This window comes from Anabrus simplex, chromosome 3 (genome assembly GCF_040414725.1).
Source record: "Anabrus simplex isolate iqAnaSimp1 chromosome 3, ASM4041472v1, whole genome shotgun sequence".
Lineage (NCBI taxonomy): Eukaryota > Metazoa > Arthropoda > Insecta > Orthoptera > Tettigoniidae > Anabrus > Anabrus simplex.
The window spans coordinates 28,403,220-28,430,196 of NC_090267.1; the positions used below are offsets into that span (position 1 = coordinate 28,403,220).

The following is a 26,977-nucleotide window of genomic DNA, read 5'->3' on the forward strand; positions in this document are numbered from 1 at the left end:
GGAATCTCCTTTAAAAATAATGAAACCCATATTTTCTTGTTTTTGGAAAATCCAGTTAAGGGGCTTGAAAAGAAATGGAAAAATGAGTACCGGCGTATCTTCCTTATATGTAAAAAACTTAACATGAAAAAACTTGGTATTTGGAAAGTCCTTTAAAAATACAGGAACCTGTACCTTTTTGTTTTCGGAGAAGGCACTTAACAGTGGGTGAAAAATAGTTGAAATATTTTGTATGAGGATACTTATATCTTAGAAACTGAAGATGTCATAGATGTGAAAATTGGTATTTGGAATCTCCTTTAAAAATAAAGAAACATGTATTTTTGTTTTCAGAAAATACTTTTAGATGGAGGTGAGGATGGGGGAGGGACTGATCAAGGGGTTGAATTCTTTTTATGGGGATACTTATGCGTATCTCAAAATGGAAGATGTTACAGATGTGGGAATTGGTATTAGGAATCTCCTTTAAAAACAAAGAAACATGTATTTATTTTTTCGACTTGAGGGAAGACTGTTTCTCACATGTATGTCGCATGATCATCTTAGTCCCAAAAGGTAATACCACAAACATGGTTTACAAAGAATTTCTGGGGTAAATGAAACTCAATTTTTGGGTGAGTTTTTATACTTTAAGAACTTTCAGATAATGTCTTAGTACAATGCCGAAGAACGATTACTTTGATCAAATTACGAAATCAAGGCGAGCAAAGCCACGGGTAATTGCTAGTACTGAATATAAAAATACAATTACTTCTGTATAGTATGTAGCCATGAGTTCTAGAAATAGGCATTGACAGCTTTTAGTACATTGTATAAAGAAACAAGGAAATGTCATAAATATTTTTAAAAATCTTTTGTGTCCTTTCAAGGGCAAAATTTCATTAAAAAATAACTTCTCTTCCTGAATGGGTTCAGTTAGCCCTCTTAAAATATACATAAATTAACAACTATTAAAAGAGAGAAAAATTTGGACACTGAGACATACCTTAGCTTTTACACGTGGTTGTAACCTTCCTGATGATCCCTTCTTGACTTGATCACGAGATGTATGTCCGAGTACCATGATCGCCTCTGTTGTAGCATACCACTGGCTAAGCCTGGAGTTAAGAGCAGTCTCCACCATAGCTTGGGACTTGCCACTCATCGTCGTACTACTGCACATGATGAAACGTAAAGTAGACAAGTCATATTGGTTGCAAGAGGGAGTCTTGGCCAACATTACAGCCAGGTTGGGGCTCACAAACAATTCAGTTACCTGAAACAGAATGTGAGAAAATTTGCTCACATATTTGTATTACATTTCCACATGTGTGTGTACAGTGAAATTTCAAGAACCCTGGATGAATATGAAGTGCCCGAATAGGAAGTAGAAAGTAAAGAAGAAACTGTTGCTGCAGTTTAGTTATCTATTAGGAAGCTGCGAGATTCAAAATTCAGGGGTTCTTAGCAAGAACATAATTTGTCCAAAATATCATTTTTTGAGTAACTTCAATAAACTTCACAGCATCAACATTTATTGGCATTAAGTGTTGCTAATTTTTATTAACTTGTCAGCATAGAGTGCTGAGCAGTGATCATCATGTACTACTACTACTACTAAAATGTTTCCATTCCTCCCTTGAAGTGGGAGGCGGGCATCTTCAATGGCGACGCCGTCTCTCAGGCTGGGAGATTTGGTATGGTGAAGGAGATGCTCGTAGAAAGTGAGGGGGTTGGTGCCCATGACCTATACTAGGAACTGTCCTGGCATTTGCCTTAGCACAGGGGATTGGAAAACCATGGAAAACCATTCTCAGGACAGCCAACGGTTGGGGCGAGCCGTGAGGTCCAGCCCTGTCCCATCTTCCGAATGCAGAGGCGTAGAGCCACGGTAGAGCTATGACCACCCCTCCTCTGCTCGGTTGACTGGTCAGAGTGCAGAGCTATTGGGTCATGGACTAGCCGTAGCCACTTATGGGCCAAGACCCACTCTGCATCTGCTGACCCTCATGCAGTGAGCGTCGTGCATGATGGAGTGATAAGCACTGCTCACACGGTACATGTGTGTACTGTACTGTAATCTAGCAAGTATGATCAAAGCCATTTGTGTCTGAAATCATTTCTCAACTGGTAGGTTTGAGCTTTCCTATGATATACATTGATCCCTATTTCAATAGTATTTTGTTCACTGAAAATCAAGTAATATTTATCTTTGACACCAGTGGCTTTGTCTGCTATCTAGCGTGTCCTGTGTACACTTCTTGCCTTATACCTTTCCTTTCTCTTGGGAAAGAACCAGACTGCCAAAATAATGATAAATTCTGTCTATTCTGGGCTCCCTTGAGACAGTGTTTACTTTTTCCTGATTTCTTTCCTCATAATTTATAACTGTTAGGGTCTTCAGTCTGCCAAGACTAACTTTCAGTAAATAAATTAATAAACTACCTGACAGAGAAAACATGGTAAGAGTATTACACCTGCAAAAGAAACAACTTAATTAAAATGAAATGACATGTTTGGTTCTTGAACGAACATCATCAGATTCTATCAAATCACACTTAAAATATTTAGAAAGACAGAATGGATTAGGAATAAGACTGAACTAAGACGGGGGAATGTGCTGTCATTTCCTTTGTTTATTGTGGTCATGGACAAAATTGTAAAGGAAACAAAAGAAGCCTATGGAGATAAAGAGATGAAGTTACTGCTATTTGAAGATGATGTTGTGGTCTGGGGAAAGAACAGCAAAGAAGTGCAACAACAACAACTAGATGTACTGAATGAAAAAGGTTCAGAAGTATGGCATGAAAATCAGTACAGAAAAAAGCAAGACAATGGTGATGTTGAGAGGGGAAAGGCAAGGAAAGGGCACTGTGAAAATTGGAAGTCAGAGTCTGGAAATATTTCCAAGTTAATCTTTCTAAAACACAGCTTGAAACTATTTCTTTAATTCTTGCAAAACGTTGTTAACCCCAGTGACATTTGTGCCATTGTGTGAGTAGATAACCGACATCCTGCCTCTGCAAGCTATGAATCTCCATAGGTTTTGTAGGAACGTGTTTGTTGACAGAGACCTGACAAGCTTGATATGAGCTGCTCGAAAGATGGCACAGATGAATAACACGAGCTACGCCTTCTCTCCAGTCATCAGATCGAATGATCCAGCAAGATCTATCCCCATGACTTGAAATACTGCGGTGTAGTTAACTTGCTCCTTAGGAAGTGGGGTCAGTTGTGTCTCCATTGCCTTGGACCTATACCTCTTATATACGACACAGCTCATTATGATTCGCCTAACCAATTTTCTTTCTCCTATGATCCAGAAGTCATCTCTAAGCATTGTCAATAAAGTTTGAAGTCTCACATGGTTAGGTTGGCAATGGCTTCCCATCACCATTCTCTCAATGATAATGTTATCTGAAAGCAGCACAATGCGGTACGTGAAGTTTTCTTAATAGTCGCCGGAAGCTCACTTTGTTTGCAGCCTCAGAATCCCCTGACTGTATACAAAATCTGGAGTTTTCCTTTTCACCTTCTGCTCTGCAATATGTCTGTTGTCTGTTTGAACACATCTTATCAGACACTTTTCTGCCTAGACTATTGCTTCTACAGATAGCTCTCCCTTCCTTTTGACATCTTGATGTCATATTCTGTGGACAAATCTCAATGTCCAGCCAACCACACATAATTTTCTATGGTAATTGGAAAAATACTGTTTTTGAGTGACTCTACAGTGGAGCTCACATGAATCAAGACAAAAGGAAACTGGAGTGTATTTGTAGGAAATCGTTATGAGGAAATATGCAAGTTTAGTAACCCGAAGGATTGGCATCATGTTCCAGGGCTTTTAAACCCTGCTGACCTACTATCCAGAGGGATGGGTGCAAAGGTTTTGATCAAGAGTAAGTGGTGGGAAGGTCCCACATGGCTCAAGGATGACCCTGACCAATGGCCTAACCTGGATATTGTGGCTCCTGAGGACAAAGTCAACATGGAGAAGAGAAAAACTGTTATATCAAATGCGGCATTTCATAATGAAGGGAAGACATAAGCAACATATATAACTAATTGGAGTGTGGCTGAAGATGACTCAATATATATATATATGGGGTCAAAACTAGTCCCAGTTTTATAAGACAATATACAAACTAATAGTATTGAATAGGTGGACCCTTCCTCCCCTTTGATAGTGACACAATTGTCAGCATAGAAATAATTGAGCAGCTTCTCAGCAATTTCCATATCTTAAGCTGGAAGTTTACTCAGGTGATACAATTTTTTTTTCTTTTTTTTGCTATTTGCTTTACATCATGATGATGGGATAGGAAAGGCCTAAGAATGGGAAGGAAGTGGCCGTGGCCTTAATTAAGGTACAGCCCCAGCATTTGCCTGGTGTGAAAATGGGAAACCACGGAAAACCATCTTCAGGGCCGCCGACAGTGGAGTTTGAACCCACTATCTCCCTCACAGCTGTGCGACCCTAACCGCCCGGTGATACAATATTGTTGGTCCTAATAAAAATAGGCTGTGCATAACCCTAAACACTACACTACTCTACAATGTTTCTTAGGAAATCCCTGACATTTTCATTGAGGCTTATCTTCAGGAACGCCTTTTTAATATCAGCTGTGACCCCAAGGGTGCCCATGACTGGGGACAAGCGGTGGCTGTGCCCCCCTGCCCCCCCCCCCCCAGCTCTCAGGGAATGATATTCTAAATAGACCATTATGATAACGTATTGAATAGGTGGAACATTTAGCTTTACTAAGCATTGTAAAATCTCAGGGAAAGGCAAAAATCTAATTTAGTGAGGTGTTTTTCTTTCAAGAAAATGATTTAAAAGTCAGTATTACATAAAAGTAGTAGTACTGCTCCCCATCAACAGGCAGAGGATACCGTTGGTGTTAATCTACCATGGAATACAAGTCGCCATTCATCTTCTAAAATATTAAAAATACTAACTTACATACCCCCAGGTCTAGGCCTCCCCCTACAAACTGTCATATGGGCGCCCATGCGCATGCTTTAGAAACTGTAACAGAACAGACTATGAATCTCATTGTTGAATACATATTGACGGGTGAACTTCTTACAAAATTGTATAAAACTAGGAGGATTATAATAGTTTTATACAATTTTATAAGAACTGTATCAGAAGTTTGGAAATCATTTTGATTAAATTTGGTCCCTTCTCCAAGCATTTATTCAGTGAATTGCCATGTCTGTCTTTTGTTGAGGAAGTAAGTATAAATAACCACCTAATCGATACTTTATTAATGCCTCAGGCAAAATTGAATAAAATTAAAACTTACAGGACATGTTTCGACCACTTAGTGGTCCTCTTCAGCTGTATAAATAAAGAACTGAAAAGAAAAACATTGACAATAAACACAGGCCTAATTTTAGTATAGTTAAACTTGATTCCTTAATTACTGCACTGTGTGGTAAATAGTGGCCTGTCATTTCATGATTCTCCTTTGCAGTCTCCACAATTCCATATTCTATCCATTCCCGAAGCACATCATCATAGTCCTTTAAGCTTGCCCAAGTTTATCAGTCTTCTAGTGACTGATTTCAACCTCTTCTCAGTTAACTTCCTGTTATCCAACAATTCTGAATGACCATCCTTCCAGGGGAGACTAACTTCATATCTGCCTTCTTCGTTCACCCTTACAGTTTCATTGAAGTTCTTTATGACTTCCTCTTCCATCTCTTTCTTTAAGTGCAGGGTCCTTCATGCCAATGGCTGCTAACTTCCACAAGTCTGATATATCCAGAGCCTTACCACATGTGAGACTGACTAGTGACTGATTGCCCTTAGAGAGCTCTCATTGACCCATAACTGTCCAACCTAATCTGGTTTCCAGTGCATACATATTTTCATCCTACTTAACCAGAACTCCTGTCAGCAGCTTCTCCAAATCATCTGCTACAAGCAACAAATGTTATCGTACCTCTGGAACATTGACCCCAACATCTGTTAACTGAATGTTTCTAATTGCAAGAGCAGGATAAACATGTTGAATTTCTAACATTGGTACCCTACATAACCACATATTTTATTCTTAACAAGTACCAAGGCTGTGCGTTTGAAATCCCCTTTTAGCCCTTGCAGTGTTACATCATAAACATTAAGGTTCTCGTTGCTAGCCTCCACACCCCCAAACATGCCTTTGCTGGCAGGACCTAGTGTTTACAGTGCACTATGTCTTCTGGTATAGCCTAGAGCAATTTTGTTACTTTCATAGATCTGTCTCTGTCTTATCCTTGGCTTTAACAATATGAAAATGACAGAGGTATGAGTGATGCTAGTAATGCCATTCCTTATGCAGCCAGTCTCTGCTATGAATGGTGTGAAAATGTTGCTCATAGGGTCGGTTGGTGTATGCACTTCAGTGGGCTTGGCAGACTGATATGTAATAACAACAACAACAACTACTACTACTTTGGCTCGGTGAGGAAAGCAACGGGAAACTACCTCACTCCTCATTTCTCTAGTATGCCTCTTCAGTGATGTCTAGGCCATCTATGACAGCTGATGGCAGAGCTGTTGAAGATCCCACCAGCGTTAGCGCTGACGGACTGAACATACATACACCCCCAAACAGACAATAAGACATCACTTTATGTCCCAATTTTTTGAGTCCTAATCTTCCTAGCCCCTTCTTTGATTATGTAAGACATTTGTGACCCAGAATCTAACAAAATTCGTGCAAGCTTGGTAGGTCCTTCACCACTTGAAACTTTCCTAACAAGAGTTTGTAATTCAAGAGGAATTGGAATTCAAGAGGACAAACTGGGGCACATATTCATTTATAGGAAGGGGAGTTACCAAGGGAGACGTTCAATAAATTTCCAATTTCTTTGAAATCATTTAGAAAAAGGCTAGGAAAGCAACAGATAGGGAATCTGCCACCTGAGCGACTGCCCTCAATGCAGATCAGTATTGATTGATTGATTGAATGTCTCTGTGTTTTGATGGGCAGAAAAAGTCTCAGTGTTTTGATTATCCTTTCCCTTTGAATTTTCTCTCTCCTCATTCTTAGTTACTAAATTAGGACATAAAATAATTCAATGCTTCCTTTTTAAGCAAATCATACACTTAACAAATAATTTACATTTACTTGAGTTATGACCCTTCCCTAAAGCAAGCACCCCTCTTCTTTAAAATATCTTTCTTTTCTCCATTCTTGAGATTCCTCACATTAAAACAATCAGAAGATCTATGGGAACTCTTACCACACTAGACACAAATAGTTTCAGTTTTCTGACCCTCCCTTGTACGTAAACAAAGCAGTAGCAGTGGGAAGTGTCTCTTCTTTACCTAGCTTAGATGGCATGCCCTACCTTCCCACAATAAAACTAAAGCAAGCAAGCGACAAACGTTCTTCGCTCTTGCCGTGTTTGTTGTTTAAAGGGCCTAACATCTAGGTCATCAGCCTTCATTTTCTGTTTTAGAAACAGTAACAACTTGCTTAGGTGATGGTCAGGATTTTTGTCTGATATATGAGATATACGAACTCTCTCCCATGCCTTCATAACCTCTTCTGGCAATGCAGACTCAACTAGAGGATACAGCATTGCTGCATAGGTCTACTTATCACAACTAACCTGTAAAGATTCAAAAGTTCTCAGTTGTGGTTCTAATTTATCATAGATGCTCCCAATACTAAGCCTACTATCTTCAGTAGCTTGAAGTAGAACCAGATTTAGAAGTTCTTGGACATATATTTCTATGAGTAATTCTTCCTTGGTACCGTGCACAACCTCCTCCTTTATCTGGATTTAACTGGGACTGAAACTGATCCGGATTATCGAAAATCCGGAAAAACCAAAAAACAAATACAGTATATATTATATATTAACATAAGTTATACAGTAATACCTTTTTTCAGATGTACAAAAAAATATAAGAACTCGTCTCTTACATTTATGACTGTTTTATGCACTAAAACAATATGTGAATTTTTTCTGGTTTACATTTGTATAGCGTTTGCGCGCAGCACAATCACGAAGACGTTTTACTGACATCAGTTCTGCCAGTGTGTTTTCAGTCTGGGTCTAAATAGGCCATCAGTTTGTCCAGCTGCATTGTTGCATCTCCATGAGTCATTGTTTCTTCTGATGGAGCGGCGGTTTTATGTTTGAATTCACCATCACTCTCGTCATTACCTGCCATTATACCGTAGCCTGAATTACAGTAATTTTTCAACCAGTCATTTACGTCGTTCACATCTACGTCCAAGCATCTGGGAATATGTGCAAATGTGCCAAGGAATTCAGAAGAGTCTACGGTTTCCCATTCTCAATTCCAAGTGAATGTCGAGACGGTACCTTTGATAGACCGTGGCCGACTTACTTCCAATTCCTGTCCTTAACTATCCTTGGCGGAAAAGACATTCAAGAAGAATCAACCCCATAAAAGAAATACTGTACAGGTAAAAATAACTTTATTATTTTCAATCCGGATAAACCAGAGATCCGGATTAACGAGGGCCGGATAAACGAGGTTCTTGTGTATACCTGAATTTTAGATGATCTATTGCCTTTTGATAGTTTGCTCCCAATGGAGGGAAACTCTCAACCAGCTCACTGGCCATGGAACCTGGAACAGTAACCTGCAAAAGATATTGAAATTTGTCCTCCGGGTCAATACCACTATCGTCGTTTATTTTTTTTAAACTGTCTCCAAAACCCAATCCAGTTCTTTATATCCCCAGCGAACTGTTTAAGCTGCAGCTTGGGCAAGTTGAAGTTCCTTTTCTTGGTAGTCTTGATCTTACTCGCAGTGGTATCACCGCCAACAGATAAATTCACTTGAAATTCATTTTCGAATCTAACCTTAGACCGTACCCACTTCTCCCGGTATGAGTCTGCCGTGTCGAATTCTTTGGCGTCTTCTTTTTCTTCTGTTGTTCTTTCAACAATACTGAGTGCTTGAACTTTCTCATCTAAAGATAATACTCGCATTGCCTTATCTTCTAAAATACGGAAGTATGTCAACATTTCTTCCGTATGTACAACTGCTTCAGACCTACTCGCCATGAGCATGTGTAATCTGCATATTTGCGATCTTTCCTTATTACATTTATTAAGCTCCTCCATCGTAAGCTGTGTCCTGTCATGCTCACCGGAAATGTTACGTACTTGATATAAATATTACGGCGAGTTTAAACTATAAAGAAAGAATTTACATACCTGTAGGAATATTTTCTAACATTATTTTAATAAAATAAACTTCCATCATAGTAAATTGGCACAACTACAATCATGACTGTCTTCTGTTTTATTTTCCAAAACAAGACCCACGGCTGACTTGATGCGTCGCTCTAGCTAGCTCCTTACCGGCCTTGACAATCGGGTCCAGGCACTGTATTACATGTAATAAATATCATTTTTGCACCGTATTGATGATATTTGATTGAAATAATAACAGTAAGTTATTTATTAGACCACCTAATCAATACAAAATCGTCTTGGATGATTTACATAAATATGTTAACTAATAGTGTTTCGCCTTCCCTGAAGGCATCATCAGCCATAGTCTTAAACTTAAATTAAAAATAAGTGTCTAAATAACATGTAATAATGAAATGAATTTTAAAATCTTGAAGAGATTTGAAGTAAAATAACATTAAAAATAACAATGATGGTTTAAAAAATACAATGTGATGAGATATAATAGTGAAAGTATTAACAAAATTAACATTAGAAGGCTGCTAAAATAAGTGCAATGGATAAAACAACAGATTGTTATAGAACAAGTAGTAAGATTGCATAAAAATAAAGTTGATAGTCTGGTGGTTATAATTAAACGATGGCGAAAAATCGTATATAATCAAAGTAAAGAAGAGAGAATAAAAGTCAAAGGTTAGTCGAGAGATCCGAAGTTAATCATGATCTTGAAGATAAAAGACGAAAGTCAGAGGCATATGGTGAAGTTGTAGAACACGTTGAGGATATGAAGTTGTAGAATAGAAGTTGAAGAACAGTTTCAAATAGGATCACTATGGACCATCTCAAAATCTGAAGTAATGCTCAAATCTGTCTTTGTCACCGTCAAATGGTAAGTGCACATGATTCTACTTCAATATTTTCAAATATCTTTTCACACAATTAACTCTACGTTTCTTGCTTCCTTTTACAGATTCCACTATTATATGCCTTTTCAACTAGAATATCTACAAGCTCACAATTTGCAACATTTGAGCATTACTTCAAATTTTGAGATGGTCCATAGAGATCCTATTTGAAACTGTTCTTCAACTTCTATTCTACAACTTCATATCCTCAACGTGTTCTACAACTTCACCATATGCCTCTGACTTTCGTCTTTTATCTTCAAGATCATGATTAACTTCGGATCTTTCGACTAACCTTTGACTTTTATTCTCTCTTCTTTACTTTGATTATATACGATTTTTCGCCATCATCTAATTATAACCGCCAGACTATCAACTTTATTTTTATGCAATCTTACTACCGGTACTTGTTCTATAACAATCTGTTGTTTTATCCATTGCACTTATTTTAGCAGCCTTCTAATGTTAATTTTGTTAATACTTCCACTATTATATCTCATCACATTGTATTTTTTAAACCATAATTGTTATTTTTAATGTTATTTTACTTCAAATCTCTTCAAGATTTTAAAATTCATTTCATTATTACATGTTATTTAGACACTTATTTTTAATTTTAGGTTAAGACTATGGCTGATGATGCCTTCAGGGAAGGCGAAACAGGTACCACTATTAGTTAACAAATTTATGTAAATCATCCAAGACTAGATTTTGTATTGATTAGGTGGTCTAATAAATAACTTACTGTTATTATTTCAGTCCAGGCACTGTAATCGGAAGAGTTACAGAGCTCGACACGTGGCACCTATTTGCGGTAGAAATGCATACTTCATTATGGAAAATACTCTCCAGCTCCATGGCTAAATGGTTAGCGTGTTGGCCTTTGGTCACAGTGGTCCCTGGCTCGATTCCCGGCAGGGTCTGGAATTTTAACCTTAATTGGTTCATTTCGCTGGCACGGGGGCTGGGTGTATGTGTCGTCTTCATCATCATTTCATCCTCATCACCACGCGCAGATCGCCTACGGGAGTAAAAATTAAAAAAAGACCTGCATCTGGCAAGCCAAACTTGTCCTCGGACGCTCCTGGCACTAAAAGCCATACGCCCTTTCATTTCATGGAAAATACTGAAAATATTGACTTTGATTGCCGATTTATCATAATTTAGAGTTATGGAGAATGTTACATTGATTAATCCTAAAGGTTACTTTCATTGATCTTTGCCAAACTGATGTCGTGAGATGAAACTGCGGGGAGATCGAGTAGTCCAGCTGTAGTTCTGATATTGATTTTGATTACCGATGTATCTTAATTTAGGGGATAAAGGAGTATGTTACATTTACTAATATTGTTAAAATGATTAATCCTAAAGGCTTCTTTCATTGATATGTGCCAAAATAACGTCGTGAAATGAAACTGCGGAGGATGGAGTAGTCCAACTGACGTTCCTTAACTGTGAGGAATAATAGTAATCGTTTTTATTATCATGGCATTTAGATACATAGCAGAACTTACCACAATACTTTTGTCTTCTGATGTTAATATTGAGATTAAGAGTCATTGTTCAATTAGAGTTTTAAAATTCTTCAAGTGCTGCTCTCAGGAAGGGGGCTGGACAAAACATAAAAGTCTTAACTTTTTCCATATTCATTGTATGCATAACAAAAATATTTTGACTCAAACATGTTTAAATTTTAATTTTAATATGTATAGCTTCAGATTACATTTCATTCATACCTTTCACTAGAATATTAAATACCGGGCAAGTTGGCCGTGCTAAATTCAGACAATAATTTTTACTTGAAATGCAGTAGGGCGGAACAAGTTGGCTGTGCATCATGCAGCTGTGAACTGTGAGCTTGCATCCGGGAAATAGTGGGTTCGAACCCCACTGTTGGCAGCCCTGAAGATGGTTTTCCTTGATTTCCCATTTTCACATCAGGCTGTACCTTAATTAAGGCCACGGCTGGTTCCTTCCCACTGCTAACTCTTACCCATTCCACCGGCGTCATAAGACCTATCTGTGTCAGTGCGGCATAAAACAAATAACGAAAAAAGAAGAAGAATTTTGAAAAATCATTGAGAGAAAAGTATTTTGAGTAAATAAATTGAAACTGTTCTCTGCTCGATGATGATGATGATGCTTGTTGTCTAAAGGGGCCTAACATCTAGGTCAGGTAACAACACTTCATATGTTGGCCTTACCGTCATAGAAGTAGTGATTCTTACTTGTCAATGTTTAAATGTTAAAGTTCAGGTTATCTTGGATAAAAATGTGTTGTGTTGCTGTCATATGGCAAATACGACACCACCTAAAGTATTATTCTATGAAAGAAAATTCATGGGTAAAAATACCTGATTAGCGTAATTAGCTGCCACTCCCGGAGGCCCGGGTTCGATTCCTGGTCCTGCCACAAAATTTCAAAAGTGGTTGGAGGGCTGGAATGATGTCCACTCAGCCTTGGGTGGTCAACTGAGTAGAGGGCAGGGGAGAATCAGTTCCCACCTCAAACATCCTCAAAGTGGTTTTCCATAGTTTCCCACTTCTCCTCCAAGCAAATGGCGGGATGGTAACTAAAGGCCACGGCTGCTTCCTTCCCCCTTCCTTGTCCATGCCTTCCAATCTTCCCATCCCCAACAAAAGGCCCTTGTTCAGCATAGCAGTTGTGGCTGCCTGGGCGAGGTACTGGTCATCCTTCCCAATTGTATCCCCGACCCTCATTCTCACGCTCCAGGACACTACCCTTGAGGTGGTAGAGGTGGGATCCCTCACTGAGTCCGAGAGAAAAGCCAACCCTGGAGGGGTAAATAGAGTAAGAAAGAAAGAAAGAAAGAAAGAAAGAAAGAAAGAACAAAGGTAAATACCCAAAATAGAAATGGAAAACTAAGATGAGAGTGCTAACTGCTTTTAGCTACTCCATAGTTTTGTCCTGGTCTGCAAAGAATTTGTGAAACGATAATGTCCCTTTGCTCTTTTTTTTCCTGTTCGAAATACAAAAATGGCACACAGCAATACATATTCATATATTTCCAAACACAGTTAAAGAAAAGCAAAAATCCACACCATTAAAAGAAAATGAATTAGCGCATAAATAAAAATTCTTGTTTAGGACGAAGTTACAGCGAGAAATAATTTTTTTCTTGTTTGCATAAAATTTCTGCTCGAAGTACGAAAAGGTGCACAAGAATGTCACAAATTCCAAGATTTGTAAACACAATTTAAAAAATATAATCACAACACTACACAATAAAAAAATAAACTCACTAGCGCGTAACTATCAGATCTCAATATCAAGCCAACAAGCACCTATTTGCGAACACATTGCCAACATTTACGACAGCAAAACCATATAAATAAAACTGGCAATGCGGCAATTTGCGGTATACAGCTTTTTGTCAGTGGGTAGGAGGCCGGTGCTCCAGCGGCATTACGGTGAAACTTTCCAATTACAGCTTTATGCTGTGCTTCATAAGCAATTGTCAAGGCCGGTATAAGGAGTGCAGCGAGGGATCCAGTCGGCCATGCAAGACCTGTGGGAGGGCTTCGATGATACCAATCACTAATAATTAAAAATAGCATAGAAATAAAAATTTCTCTAATAGTGGTATTACCTAGTATCTAGATTTGATAATGTGCCTGTAATACCAATTTTTGGATATATTTCATGTTATATTTTAATTTCTTTGGTGTTATATGTTATGTTTCTGACACAATGAAGTTAAATCAATACAGTACTAATAATGCCTGTGGCAAGATCTTCCATTTCCTGCTTGAAAATTCTCTCTGAATAGATATTGAATATTAGCGGTGACAGAATACACCACTGCCGGACTACTCGCTATATCATCTCCTTTCTCTCATCTCCTTGGATATGTGGAGAAGCAGTTTGGAGCCAATGCAGGTTGCTGATGATTCTAAAATCTTTATCACTCATACAAATTCCCCTTAATTTTCATGATAACACTATCAAATTGGAATAAATATTCCCTCTTCACATGAGCTAGCCCCAAACTATGCAATGAAACAGGAACAAATTGAATATTAGATGAGAACATAAAGAGCATTAGTAAGCAGTTACATCAAAATAAAAGAATTTAAAGTCAAAACAGTATTTTAAACCTTTGAAAAAACTACATCTCACATGATTACATATCTTACCCAGGCAACTACATATTTAGAAATATATCTTGGGGCAGGTCTGGCATCATATGCTGAGTTGATATTTTTCCTAAATTTCACAATTTCTGAATATTTATCTTTAAAGTACTGGTAGTATTGTACAAGATTTATGGAGGTGTGATAAAAAAATAAAAATTACTATTGAGTGAGCACTGCCAAATTATTATTATTATTATTATTATTATTATTATTATTATTATTATTATTATTATTATTATTATTATTATTATTATTATTATTATAGTAGCTCTCTCTGTGGATCAGTGGTAGTGCCGATATCTGGAGTGGGTTCAAACCCAGCAAAGATAGTTGGATTTTTGAAGGGCGAAAAAAATCCACTCGACACTTCATGTCGTACGATGTCAGCATGTAAAAGATCTCTGCTGACAGATTTGGTGTTTACCCAATAAAATTCATTACTATCTCAGCCACACATGCCCAAGAGAGATTCACTTTACTCTGCTGTCTTGTAGGCCTAGTTAAAAATGAAACGTTGAAATAGGCGAGCAAGCAACCAGATGTTATCAAATTGAAACATTTGCTCATGATAGTTGAGGTCATACAGTTATTATTAATATAATACAGTTGCAGTAAAGGATTTAAATATGAGTATTTGTTAATCAGATCATCATATGCAGTTTCCAGCTGTTGGCCAGGTCCATTTGGGACATAAGCCTCTCCATCTCCTTTTGTCTTCTCACCCATTTTCCCTCGTCACTTTTGCCCAGTCCTCCCCTCTTCTCTGTACACACTCTTCCACTCCGTTTTTCCACTTGTCTCTTGGTCTTTCCCTCAGTCGTTTTCCTGTTATCTCCATTTCCTGCATCCTCCTCGGTATTCTTTCCTCTGTCATTCTCTTCATGTATCCATACCATCTACGTGTATCCTGTTCTGTAGTGACTCTTCTTTCACTATATCTGTAACCTTCTCATTTCTCATCTTATACATTCTTGTCAATCTTATCCTGCTTCTCAGAAATTTCATTTCACTTACCTGCATCCAGGTCGTGGCTCTCTGCCTCATTACCCAAGTGTTTACTGTAAACGTCAGAGTAGATACATAGTCATCATCATCATCATCTTCTTAGAGTTTGTCCTGCAGTGGAGCAGGGTCCACTGTTTTGCAAGCTGATCTCCACTTAGTTCTATGAAACACAGAGCATGTCTTTTTGATTATACTCATCGATACGGTCATGAAATGGACAACTTGTAATATGTCTTCTTGAAGGCGATCAAGCCACCGTTTCTTGGGCCGACCACGTGGCCTATTTCCAGATGGCGTGATGCGAAGTGCCCTCTGCACAATAGATGAACCTTCTCTGTGCATTACGTGGCCATACCACCAAAGTCAGGTCTCGCGCATCTTGTCGGCGATCGGGACAACTCCCATGATATCCTGGATTTCTAAGGTAGTGACACGATCTAGCCGGGACAGTCCAACTGACCATTGAAGCATGTGCATCTCCATGACATGAAGTGCTGGTTCATGCTTGACTGTTGCTGGCCAGCGTTCAGAGCTGGATTGGTATCTGATGATTGCAGAGAACACCAGTAGTTTGCTGCCACTTCATCCAGGCCTCATTTACTCGTGCACAGACATCTGAAATAGTGTCACACTCATCATTGACCAAAGAACCAAAATACTAAACTGTTCTACTTTATTGACATCTTGGCCATCTATCTGACTGGTTCTATTTGTCTGCAGACCGCACTCCATGTACTTATTTTTCTTAGTATTGAGTCAAAGTCCATGTGTTCTTAGTTTTTCGTTCCACTTCTTAACCTGCTCTTGAAACTGTTGTCGCTCCTCAGCAGCAAGTAGGACATCGTCAGCGTTCAGGAGTGACCATGGGGGTGGTGACTGCATATAAGAGGTGACTGCGTCCATACACAAAATGAAGAGAAGCGGTGACAGGGCCAATCCCTGGTGGACACTAACCCAAATGGGGAATGGCAGTGAAATTCCAAGAGGGCATCAGACGGCACTGTTAGAGCAAATTTATCCAATAAACATACTCCTCAGGGATGGCACGTGATCTAAATGTACATCCTGTGTATCATTATTTTGTTTCTCTGAGGGACATTCTTGCTTCAAACCATGTTTAATCCGATAATAATATCTTATCTGCATATCTGAGTAACAAAAGAAAAGGTATACTATCCACCTCCTGTCCAGGTCACTATAGACTGCTAACTGAAATGTATAAATTAAATGTTTATTACAATTTGTATGATTGATTTATATATTGTATGATTCTACAGACATCAATTCTAGTGGATATTGATCAGCTAGTGACTTCAGTTTGCAATGTAAATCGTCATAAATAGGCCTACATCAAACTTTCCAGTAGACTGGGGAAATTTTGGAGGACCCCTTATAAAATACATATTTGATTTTACCTAACTTATCCCTATTCCCTCCAAGCTGGTTGAAGTTGACAATTTCAAAGAGGAAAGAATTCTCTATGAATACAAATGTACTTTAAACTCACTATCCCTCCATGACAGTGATCGAGAGAAGACAACTCACTTGCCAGAGCAAGAGAGCCTGGTCGACAAAGCAAGCTGATGTCACACAAAGCTTAATGAGGGGGTGATTAGGAACTTCTTGAAACACCCCACATACAGTAGTGGGAATTAGGGGGTGGCAGTCACCCAACCCCCATTTGTGGAGAAAACATTATATTTTTATTCCATTTTAGTCAGTTGAAACTAGGAATTATAGGAATTATTAAAAAGTAGCAATTTGTACAAGCCCTGTTTTCTTATCAGCTAATTCTTTGCTACATTTTCTTTAATTATTAAAAGTTATTTGTATAGTGCTGCAGCAAGTAGTGGAGATTTTGCATGTGCTGTGAGGAAGGGTAGCATGGCTATATTATTTTGCTAAGGTCTTGGACACTCAGGTATGATTCACCCGCTTGCCACATGCATTCATCAGTCTAAACTTTGCTCAGAGACCATAAAAACTTACAATTTTGTAGCTTAGTTTGTGCTTTGATGTATACAACACGCCTCTCTGCACCCCCGGTCGCTATATCCTACAAACCCAGGTACTTTATATTGTCTGTACATTTTTTGCCCTCCCCCACCACTTCTATTTCCCAATCGCCGCTACTGCCCACATAGGTGACGTCAAGTAGTGAAGTGAGAGGATATAAGGAAGAAGGCATGGAGCACAATAACAAGGATTCTCAGATTAATATGCTTGCATGAGAAACACAAAAAACTGACACACAAGGTATCAATTTAAAATATTGAACTGGAGAAAATGAGGACAAACTGACTCCAAAAACTTACCTTGTACTCTTGGATAGTTTTCAAAATTTTATCTGCCGAAAATGATGACAAGATGACTACTGTAGCACCGCTCACCAATGGTAACAGCTGTTGGAAAAGGCCAGAGATCCAGAAGATAGGTGACAGTTGTAGCACAGTGTCATCACTTCTCATCAGCTCTACATGAGGGCCACTGACAAGTATACATTAACATTTGTAAGTAAATAATAATAATAATAATAATAATAATAATAATAATAATAATAATAATAATAATAATAATAATAATAATAATAATAATAATAATAATAATAATAATAATCATGGCATTCATGGATTCTATAAAAAAAGGCGACACGGACAGACTTGTTACATTGTATGGGGATATCCAGCGTGTGCAAAAATTTAAATACCTGGGAGAAATACTCACCCCCAATGGAGATGAAAAGGAGGGATTAAAGGAGAGGGTGAGAAGGATGGAGCTGGCATTCAGACTATGTCATGACACCTATAAGTCCAAGTCTCTCTCAATTCAGGCCAAGTTAAAACATTACTGCACAGTGGTTAGAACAGAGTGCCTTTATGGAGCAGAAACCTTGACGAGGATGGCTGACCCAGTCCTTGAAAAAAGAGAAAGAAGATTCTTGCGAAAAATCTTAGGCCCTAGAAAGTCGACGAGTGACCCAAACACATTCCGGTTAAGATCGAATTTGGAGCTCTACAAGACAGTAGAAAGAATCACGACTGTGATGAGAAAAAGGAGACTGACGTTTTATGGACATATCAAAAGAATGAACCCTGAGAGATTGACCAATAGGATACTTCTTCTGCAGGAAAGGTGGAAAAAACAACCGGGATGGCTTACACACGTGCACAATGACTTGGCAGAAATAGGTATCAAGGAGGAGGATATAAAAGAAAGGACATCATTTAGGAAGAAGGTTGCGGGATTGAGGGATGCGTCTGAAGAGCAATATGCGAAGCCACGGAACATCTCGATGGAAGAACGAGCAAGAAGAAGTCAAAGACTCAAGAATCTTTGGCGAGAGTGTAAAGAGAAGGGTATCAGTCTGCGTGACAGAAGGAAGATTGTGTAAACGTGGCCCACAGGTGGCCGTATCGATTAATAATAATAATAATAATAATAAATAATGGCTTATGGCCTCTGGAGAGGCCTGGTGCAGGTCTTTTTCTAGTAGACAGCCTATTTATGGACCTGCATATCTGTGAAAATGAGGGCCCTACCTAGGATGATTTCTAATGTTGAATACGCCACACACACCCAGCCCCCGAGCCATTGGAATAAACCAATTAAGGTTAAAATCCCCTACTCGGTTGTGAATCGAACCCGGGACCCTCTGAACCGAAGGCCAGTACGCTGACCATTCAGCCAATGAGTCAGACTGTAAGTAAATAAGAAGTGGCATCTTATGAGATCATTTTAAGTACCAGTATTCATACAGGTCTCTTGATCTAAAACAATTTTGAAGAAGGGATTCTTACTAATACTCTAACTAAATGTACTATTGGCTGTCTTAAAGCAGACAACTTTCCTGAAAAACTTGAAATTTCTATGGTTACTTCAACGTTTAAAAAAGTTTCCATACTTATGCAGTGCTGTCCACTATTCAGTGGCAGTAATTCTGATCATATTAAAGGTCTTTGTATATGTAATTCATACTCAGGTCTATGAAATTCATTCTCTTTTTGTGGATAATATTTTGTGAAAATCTCAACATGGATTCATAAAGGGTAGATCGACCATTAAGGTGTTTTCCTGGATGATATTGTGATAAGTACAATAAATAATTTTGAAGAAGGGACTTTTAAGTTGCATTGTGCAACTCCAGTAAGACATTTTGACTGTGTCCAAAATATTATATAATTATCAAAATAATGTCTGATCTCTGGCAATGAACTACAAGTCATAAAATCATACTTATCTCACTGTAGAATTTAAGATGGTAGCTTCAATTAAAATATGGTGCCCCCCAAGGATCTGTACTTGGTCCATTTCTGATTTTGCCATAATAAATTATTTAAATGTCAGTATGAAAGCTACAGTGTTTCTTTATACAGATGATACCATACTGCCGGCATCAAGTAAAGCATAGAACTGTTTATAACTCATTACTTTTGGTAAGAAGCAAAGTACTGTGTCAGATGAATCACGTAATCAGATATTCAATCTCAAAAGTAAGTTACAGATAACCAGTATAAAATGGTTAAGCTTCTTGGTGTCATTTCCGTATCCTCATTAGGGTGTGAGGAAATGTAGAAACAAGACTTCAGCTTCTGGAAAGGCACCTTGCCCCAAGGTAGAGTTGCCTAATCTCCTGTATCATACATCAACTCCCATGTTCTTCTGAATTTCTAAGCCATAATCCATCTGCTGTTTTAATTTAATCTATAAGGTAACATCTCTTGTTTTTCAGCAAATTACACCAGACTGACAAATAAACTTGTTATGCATTTTCAAAATCTCATTTCTGGGAGATCATTGTATCAAATGGTTCTTTTATGAGGAATGTTTCATCTTTGTTAAAAGACTTCTTCAGCCATCAAAATACCAACATTAAGAACAAGGTTAATTATACTTAATTTAAAAAATACTAAATATTACTGATATGTCTAATCCTGTCTATGAATTCTAGTCAGAATATTATCATAGTAACATACATGCATATTGAGTTAAAATCTATGGTCTCTAGTAAAAAAATCATAATCACTGTACCGGTACAGTTTTTTGTGTTTCTAAATTAAAAATTATTTTATAGACCATAGTTTCATAACCTAAATGAAAAGAATCTCAATCCAAACAAGAACAAGTAGATTAGCTAAAAACAAAAATTAACATGGGACATCTACAAAAAAGAAATGTTTATCAATATGCAAAAATAAAACACTACACACAGTTATAAAACCGGAAGCTACATATGCAGCAGAAACACTTTTTCACCTGAATAACAATCAAAGACTGACAGACTTCAGAAAACTGAAAGGAAGATTGGAAGAACCTGCATCAACAAAAAATACCAGAAAGATGGACAGTGGCAGATAATACCTTACAAAGTCGTGTACAAAGAGCTAGAACCCATTACAGATACTATGCATAAGAGGAGACTGCAATTCTTTGGACATATCATGAGGATGCAAGATTCAAGACTTGTGAAACAACTAGTACAACACAATCTTGTCTCAAAAAATACCACAACAGAATGTAAATGGATCTGAGAAATAAGAGAGGGCCTGTAGGAAATAGGCCTTACAACAGAAGACACCACAAATAAGATAAATATGAATACAAAACTCAAGAATACAAACCTCCACTTTACCCTTAGGTGAAACAAACCAACAACACGCACATTTTCAACTGATGAAAGGTTACAAAGATTGGAGCATCTGAAGAAGTACTGGGAGGACCGCAAAGCCCAAACAATCCCTTCAAAGAGACCTGAACGATGGACTGATTAAAGTGATCCTATGCGGTTATTAAACAAGAGGAGGAAGAAGAAGAAGAGTATAGTTTTCGCAGATCTTTAAAGATTGAATTCGGTCATGTGCATAACATGTTTACAAACATAGATAATGACCTTAAAATACTGAAAACCGTAAATAAAGGCCATTTATTAAACATATATGAGGAAATCTACATTTATCTGGACCAGAGAAACAATCCAACAAATAATATCAGTGAGCTTTCTGAGAAGTATAACATTTTATATGAAGAACTATTAAAAGTGAAAGTTAGGAAGAAACATCAGACTCTAACACGTCACACGCTCGGTGACACTCGGGTTGTTCACCTTATGACACACTCTCCTACTTCCCCTCCACACTCCCCGCTCAGCGTAGCAACTACCAGTACTTGTTTTAAAGCAGATGCACACTTACCTCGGTAGAAGTGAGTCCTTCTCCGCACATCGGGGCCAATAATAAGGAGTAAGTAATACGATTTTATTACATTACATTATATTTATTTCATCTTCCATTTCACGTTACTTACACTTATATTATTTTTTAATTTTTTCATTTTATTTCAGATAAAATTATATCCATTACCACACAGAACTTTACCATGATGACCCCGATCTGGCTTTAAATTCTGTAGCATTTAAATTTTATTATACCATCTAAGGAATGCTTATTAAGTTTCAACAACTCTTTCACCAAGAGATACAAATCAAGTGTGCTATTTGCAACAAATGATATTTTAAGATTTTATAAGCAAAACTGGTATTTTCCAAGAACATCAACAAGAGAAATATAGACAATTTAACTGTTTTGTCTGTCTTATGACTTACAATTTTAACAAAATTTCGAAGATCTTATTTTAAATGTAAAAAATTTTAAGGTGTCTTTCCAATTTTAATATTTATTTCTGATATATTAATGTTAATTTATTTTTAGCTGATGATCTTCCTTAGGGGACGAAACATGTACTAGATATAATAAATTATATACTGTATTGAATAGGCAGACCGCTTAATTATAATAAGTAAATTTATCTTGAATATTCATTGATAGGTTCTGTTTGTGACAAAGTTTCTACGGAAATTGTGATGGGACTTTATAAACAAAAGGAGTGAATGCTCAGTGCAGTGTTGTGCTGATCCATAGCAATGTTCACCCACATAAACTCGGCGCTCAGCAACTGTTCTGCTAGAGTTTGGCTGGGAGGTGTTTGATCATCTATCATACAGTCCTGAGCTTTTTTTTTTTACACCTCAGGAAATTCCTGCTCCCCTGTCAGAATTTTCACATGCACATAAAGCTGAAGATGAATGCCACATGCTGGTTCCATTCCCAGGCAGCAGACTTGTACAACACGGGCATACAAAAGTTCATCTCACGATACGACAAGTGTCTCAATTCTGGTGGTGATTATGTTGAAAAATAGCTTCAACATTGCTGTATCGGGTGCCAATAAAGTTTTTCATGAAATTATGTTTTTTTAAATTTCTGGATGGCCCTCGTATTAACACCTAGGTGCTCAAAGTAATCTGCATGACATACTTTCACACCATCAACACAGTAACAGCTACAAACATATAATAACCAACCTGTTACCAACTGGTTCATCAGCTAGTGTAGTATAATGTAAGGTACTTACATAGCAACGATCATTTGTGCTAGAATGCTTTTGTGTGTGAGGATCACTCCTTTGGGGAAGCCTGTTGTGCCACTTGAACACATGATGATTGCCTCTCTTTCCCAGAAACTAGGAATTTCCATAGGATTATAATTAGGACTAGATCGTCTTTGAATAAATTCATCCCAGGCTGACCATCTTCCAAACTGTAAGAGTTCTGGGTGAGAATCCAAATGAGGTATAACTTGTTCTACAGCAGTAGCAAAGTTGGGATCACAGAAAATGTATTTTGGCTGGTAGATTTTCAGCAAGGCTGTCATTACTCCTGTAAACAGGAAGAAATTTGTTAATTTAAGTTTCTAGGAACATGCTGTTCAACAGAAAAATTAATGAACTTACAGAAAAAGGATGTAACACTAAAAAGTTCATCAAGGGTATCTCACCTGAAACCAACCAACTTTGGCCCTGATTACAGAGATAGATAGGGTTTATGTTAATACATTTTGTGCAATTGTACAACAACAACAACTACTACTACTACTGGTATTACTACTAATACTACTACTACTATGATAATGATTGTTGTTATTACTACTTCTTCTTGCTTACAGAAAGCTAGTTGGTGCAAAGACAGAGCGCAGTACAATATATGCAGTAATTGAAGGTTGAGGCCAAAGGAGATTTTTTTATGGGACATATGCATTCTTCCTGAAGATGCTACATGGGCCCTTTATTACTGACAGAACAATGTCTGATATCAGATCCTCCTACAACTAAAATGTCTTGCAAAAATCAACAAATAAAGTGTGGAATTGTTCCTCTTGCTCCGATCAGACGTCTGATTATATTAATGGTTTAGAGGTGGTACTTTTCACTGCAGAATGAGATCATGACTTTGTATATCCCTTTCTTTTCCTTGTTCATATTTTCAGTCGGAATTTTGCGGGATTCAAATCAGATGGTTGCGGTTATTATATATCCCTCCAAAGAACCAGGCTTGAAGGCCAGAATATCAATCCACCAGTTATTGCCTCCTGTTGCTACACCATGCACTTGCAGAGCATTGGCTATTAGCAACCTGTTGGCATGGTAGCATGAATTTCTCAGAAATTTCCCATGAGGGCAGGCTGCCAGGACATGGGCAAGAATTTCAAACTTTCTTGGGTAGTGCCTAAAGTGGTTTTTGTCCCATCACCTACCAGGTACGCTGCATTTGGTGGCATTTAAAGTGCCTCACACCATTCGCTACAAGATAAACCTTTGTGCTCTTTAATCCAAGAACTAGCAGCAGGGTCTTGTTAGAATAACATTTCCCTTTATGAGGCTCCTTACTCTATTTCTTAAAAAAACCTCCATTTCAGTTCTCATCTCACCTTCTGTACTTATGATTCAAACCTGCTAGTTTAGTCTGTAAAATTTGGCTCCGGATGCGAAGGTTTTTCATGCCAGTGAAAGTATTTCATACGTTTTATTAGAGCACCTTTCAATGCTATTGACTGTATTGGGATATAATTCTACAATTCTGAAATAGAAACTGAGCAACCAAAAAGCCACACCTCACACAGTCATTCACAGGATAAAGAATGATGAAAGGCAAGAGTAGAGTAAATTATTCCTAGTATTTTTAAACCCACTATTACAGAGAAAAGTAGGTGGAACAGTAGAAATAAAAGAGAGAAATTTAGAACTTTTAAATAAATTACGTTAGTCTCATCTTGGGTCATATGTTAGTAAGTAGACCATCCAGAAATTAAGTTTCCCTATTTCTTTTCATTCAATCAATCAATCAATCAATCAATCAATCAATCAATCAATCAATCAATCAATCAATCAATCAATCAATCAATCAATCAATCAATCAATCAATCAATCAATCAATCAATCAATCAATCAATCAATCAATCAATCAATCAATCAATCAATCAATCAATCAATCAATCAATCAATCAATCAATCAATCACTACTGATCTGCATTTAGGGCAGTCGCCCAGGTGGCAGATTCCCTATCTGTTGTTTTCCTAGCCTTTTCTTAAATGATTGCAAAGAAATTGGAAATTTATTGAACAACTCCCTTGGTAAGTCATTCCAATCCCTAACTCCCCTTCCTATAAATGAATATTTGCCCCAATTTGTCCTCTTGAATTCCAACTTTATCTTCATATTGTGATCTTTCCTACTTTTAAAGACACCATCCAAACTTATTCGTCTACTGATGTCCTCCCATGCCATCTCTCCACTGACAGCTCGGAACATACCACTTAATACAGAAGTTGATTCCCATAGGGAATCTGTAATATTTGTTCCGAATGAGTAAATTTATAATACCAATATAAATGGTCCGTTATTGGACATTATAAATTTTCCAGCTAACTCATTCCTGGTTTTATTTACATGTAATAAATATCATTTTGGTCCGTATTGATGATATTTGATTGAAATAATAACATTAAGTTATTTATTAGACCACCTAATCAATACAAAATCGTCTTGGATGATTTACATAAATTTGTTTCGCCTTCCCTGAAGGCATCATCAGCCATAGTCTTAACCTTAAATTTAAAAATAAGCGTCTAAATAACATGTAGTAATGAAATGAATATTAAAATCTTGAAGAGATTTGAAGTAAAATAACATTAAAAATAACAATGATGGTTTGAAAATACAATGTGATGAGATACAATAGTGGAAGTATTAACAAAATTAACATTAGAAGGCTGCTAAAATAAGTACAATGGATAAAACAACAGATTGTTATACAACAAGTAGTAAGATTGCATAAAAGTAAAGTTGATAGTCTGGCGGTTATAATTAGACGATGGCGAAAAATTTTATATAATCAAAGTAAAGAAGAGAGAATAAAAGTCGAAGTTGGTCGAGAGATCCGAAGTTAATCATGATCTTCCCTCCCACCAATAGCAGCCCCCCTCCAATAGTTACGTCAACGCAAACAGATCCCCCTCCAGCACAAAACTTCAGTTATAACACACGTAGCAAGAAGTCTACTGTTGCAAATACTTCTAACTCATAATATTACAAGCTATCTTTGTCACCGTCAAATGGTAAGTGCATACGATTCTACTTCAATATTTTTCAAATATCTTTTCACACAATTAACTCTACGTTTCTTGCTTCCATTTACAGATTCCACTTTTATATGCTTTTTCAACTGGAATATCTACAAACTCACAATTTACAACATTTGAACATCACTTCAAATTTTGAGATGGTCCACAGTGATCCTATTTGAAACTGTTCTTCAACTTCTATTCAGCAACTTCATATCCTCAACGTGTTCTACAACTTCACCATATGCATCTGACTTTCGTCTTTTATCTTCAAGATCATGATTAACTTCGGATCTCTCGACCAACTTTGACTTTTATTCTCTCTTCTTTACTTTGATTATATAAAAATTTTCGCCATCGTCTAATTATAACCGCCAGACTATCAACTTTACTTTTATGCAATCTTACTACTTGTTGTATAACAATCTGTTGTTTTATCCATTGTACTTATTTTAGCAGCCTTCTAATGTTAATTTTGTTAATACTTCCACTATTGTATCTCATCACATTGTATTTTCAAACCATCATTGTTATTTTTAATGTTATTTTACTTCAAATCTCTTCAAGATTTTAATATTCATTTCATTACTACATGTTATTTAGACGCTTATTTTTAATTTAAGGTTAAGACTGTGGCTGATGATGCCTTCAGGGAAGGCGAAACATGTACCACTATTAGCTAACAAATTTATGTAAATCATCCAAGACGATTTTGTATTGATTAGGTGGTCTAATAAATAACTTAATGTTATTATTTCAATCATTCCTGGTTGCCAGCATTTCGCCCCATGTGCTAGGCTGGGCTCATCAGTTGGTACCTAGCACACCCACCAAGACGCATGGCTAGTGCATACCGTGGAGGCCACTGCGTAGGCTAATTGTAGCCACCGGCAGTGCCAATGCACTACGAGACACTCTGTCTCACTACTAAAAATTGATGCCTGCTTGGCCACCAGATGATACAGAAGTTGATTCCCATAGGGAATCTGTAATATTTGTTCCGAATGAGTAAATTTATAATACCAACATAAATGGTCCGTTATTGGATATTATAAATTTTATATATTTTTTATAAATCAACTTCTGTATCATCTGATGGCCAAGCAGGCATCAATTTTTAGTAGTGAGACAGAGTGTCTCGTAGTGCATTGGCACTGCCGGTGGCTACAATTAGCCTACGCAGTGGCCTCCACGGTATGCACTAGCCATGCATCGTGGTGGGTGTGTTAGGTACCAACTGATGAGCCCAGCCTAGCACACGGGGGCGAAACGCTGGCAACCAGGAATGAGTTAGCTGGAAA

At 37.5% G+C, this 26,977-nt stretch overlaps 1 protein-coding gene across 1 annotated transcript in view; it reads right to left on the reverse strand.

Annotated features, from left to right (window-relative positions):
* Positions 1 to 26,977, reverse strand: part of LOC136865943 (luciferin 4-monooxygenase) — a 181,575-nt gene that overhangs the window by 33,575 nt on the left and 121,023 nt on the right. Inside the window, exons 3-5 of the mRNA XM_067142503.2 lie at positions 22,632 to 22,935; positions 17,540 to 17,711; positions 986 to 1,255 (exon numbers count right to left, since the gene is read on the reverse strand). Of these exons, the coding sequence (XP_066998604.2) occupies positions 986 to 1,255; positions 17,540 to 17,711; positions 22,632 to 22,935 (746 nt within the window). The remainder of the gene's footprint in view (positions 1 to 985; positions 1,256 to 17,539; positions 17,712 to 22,631; positions 22,936 to 26,977) is intronic.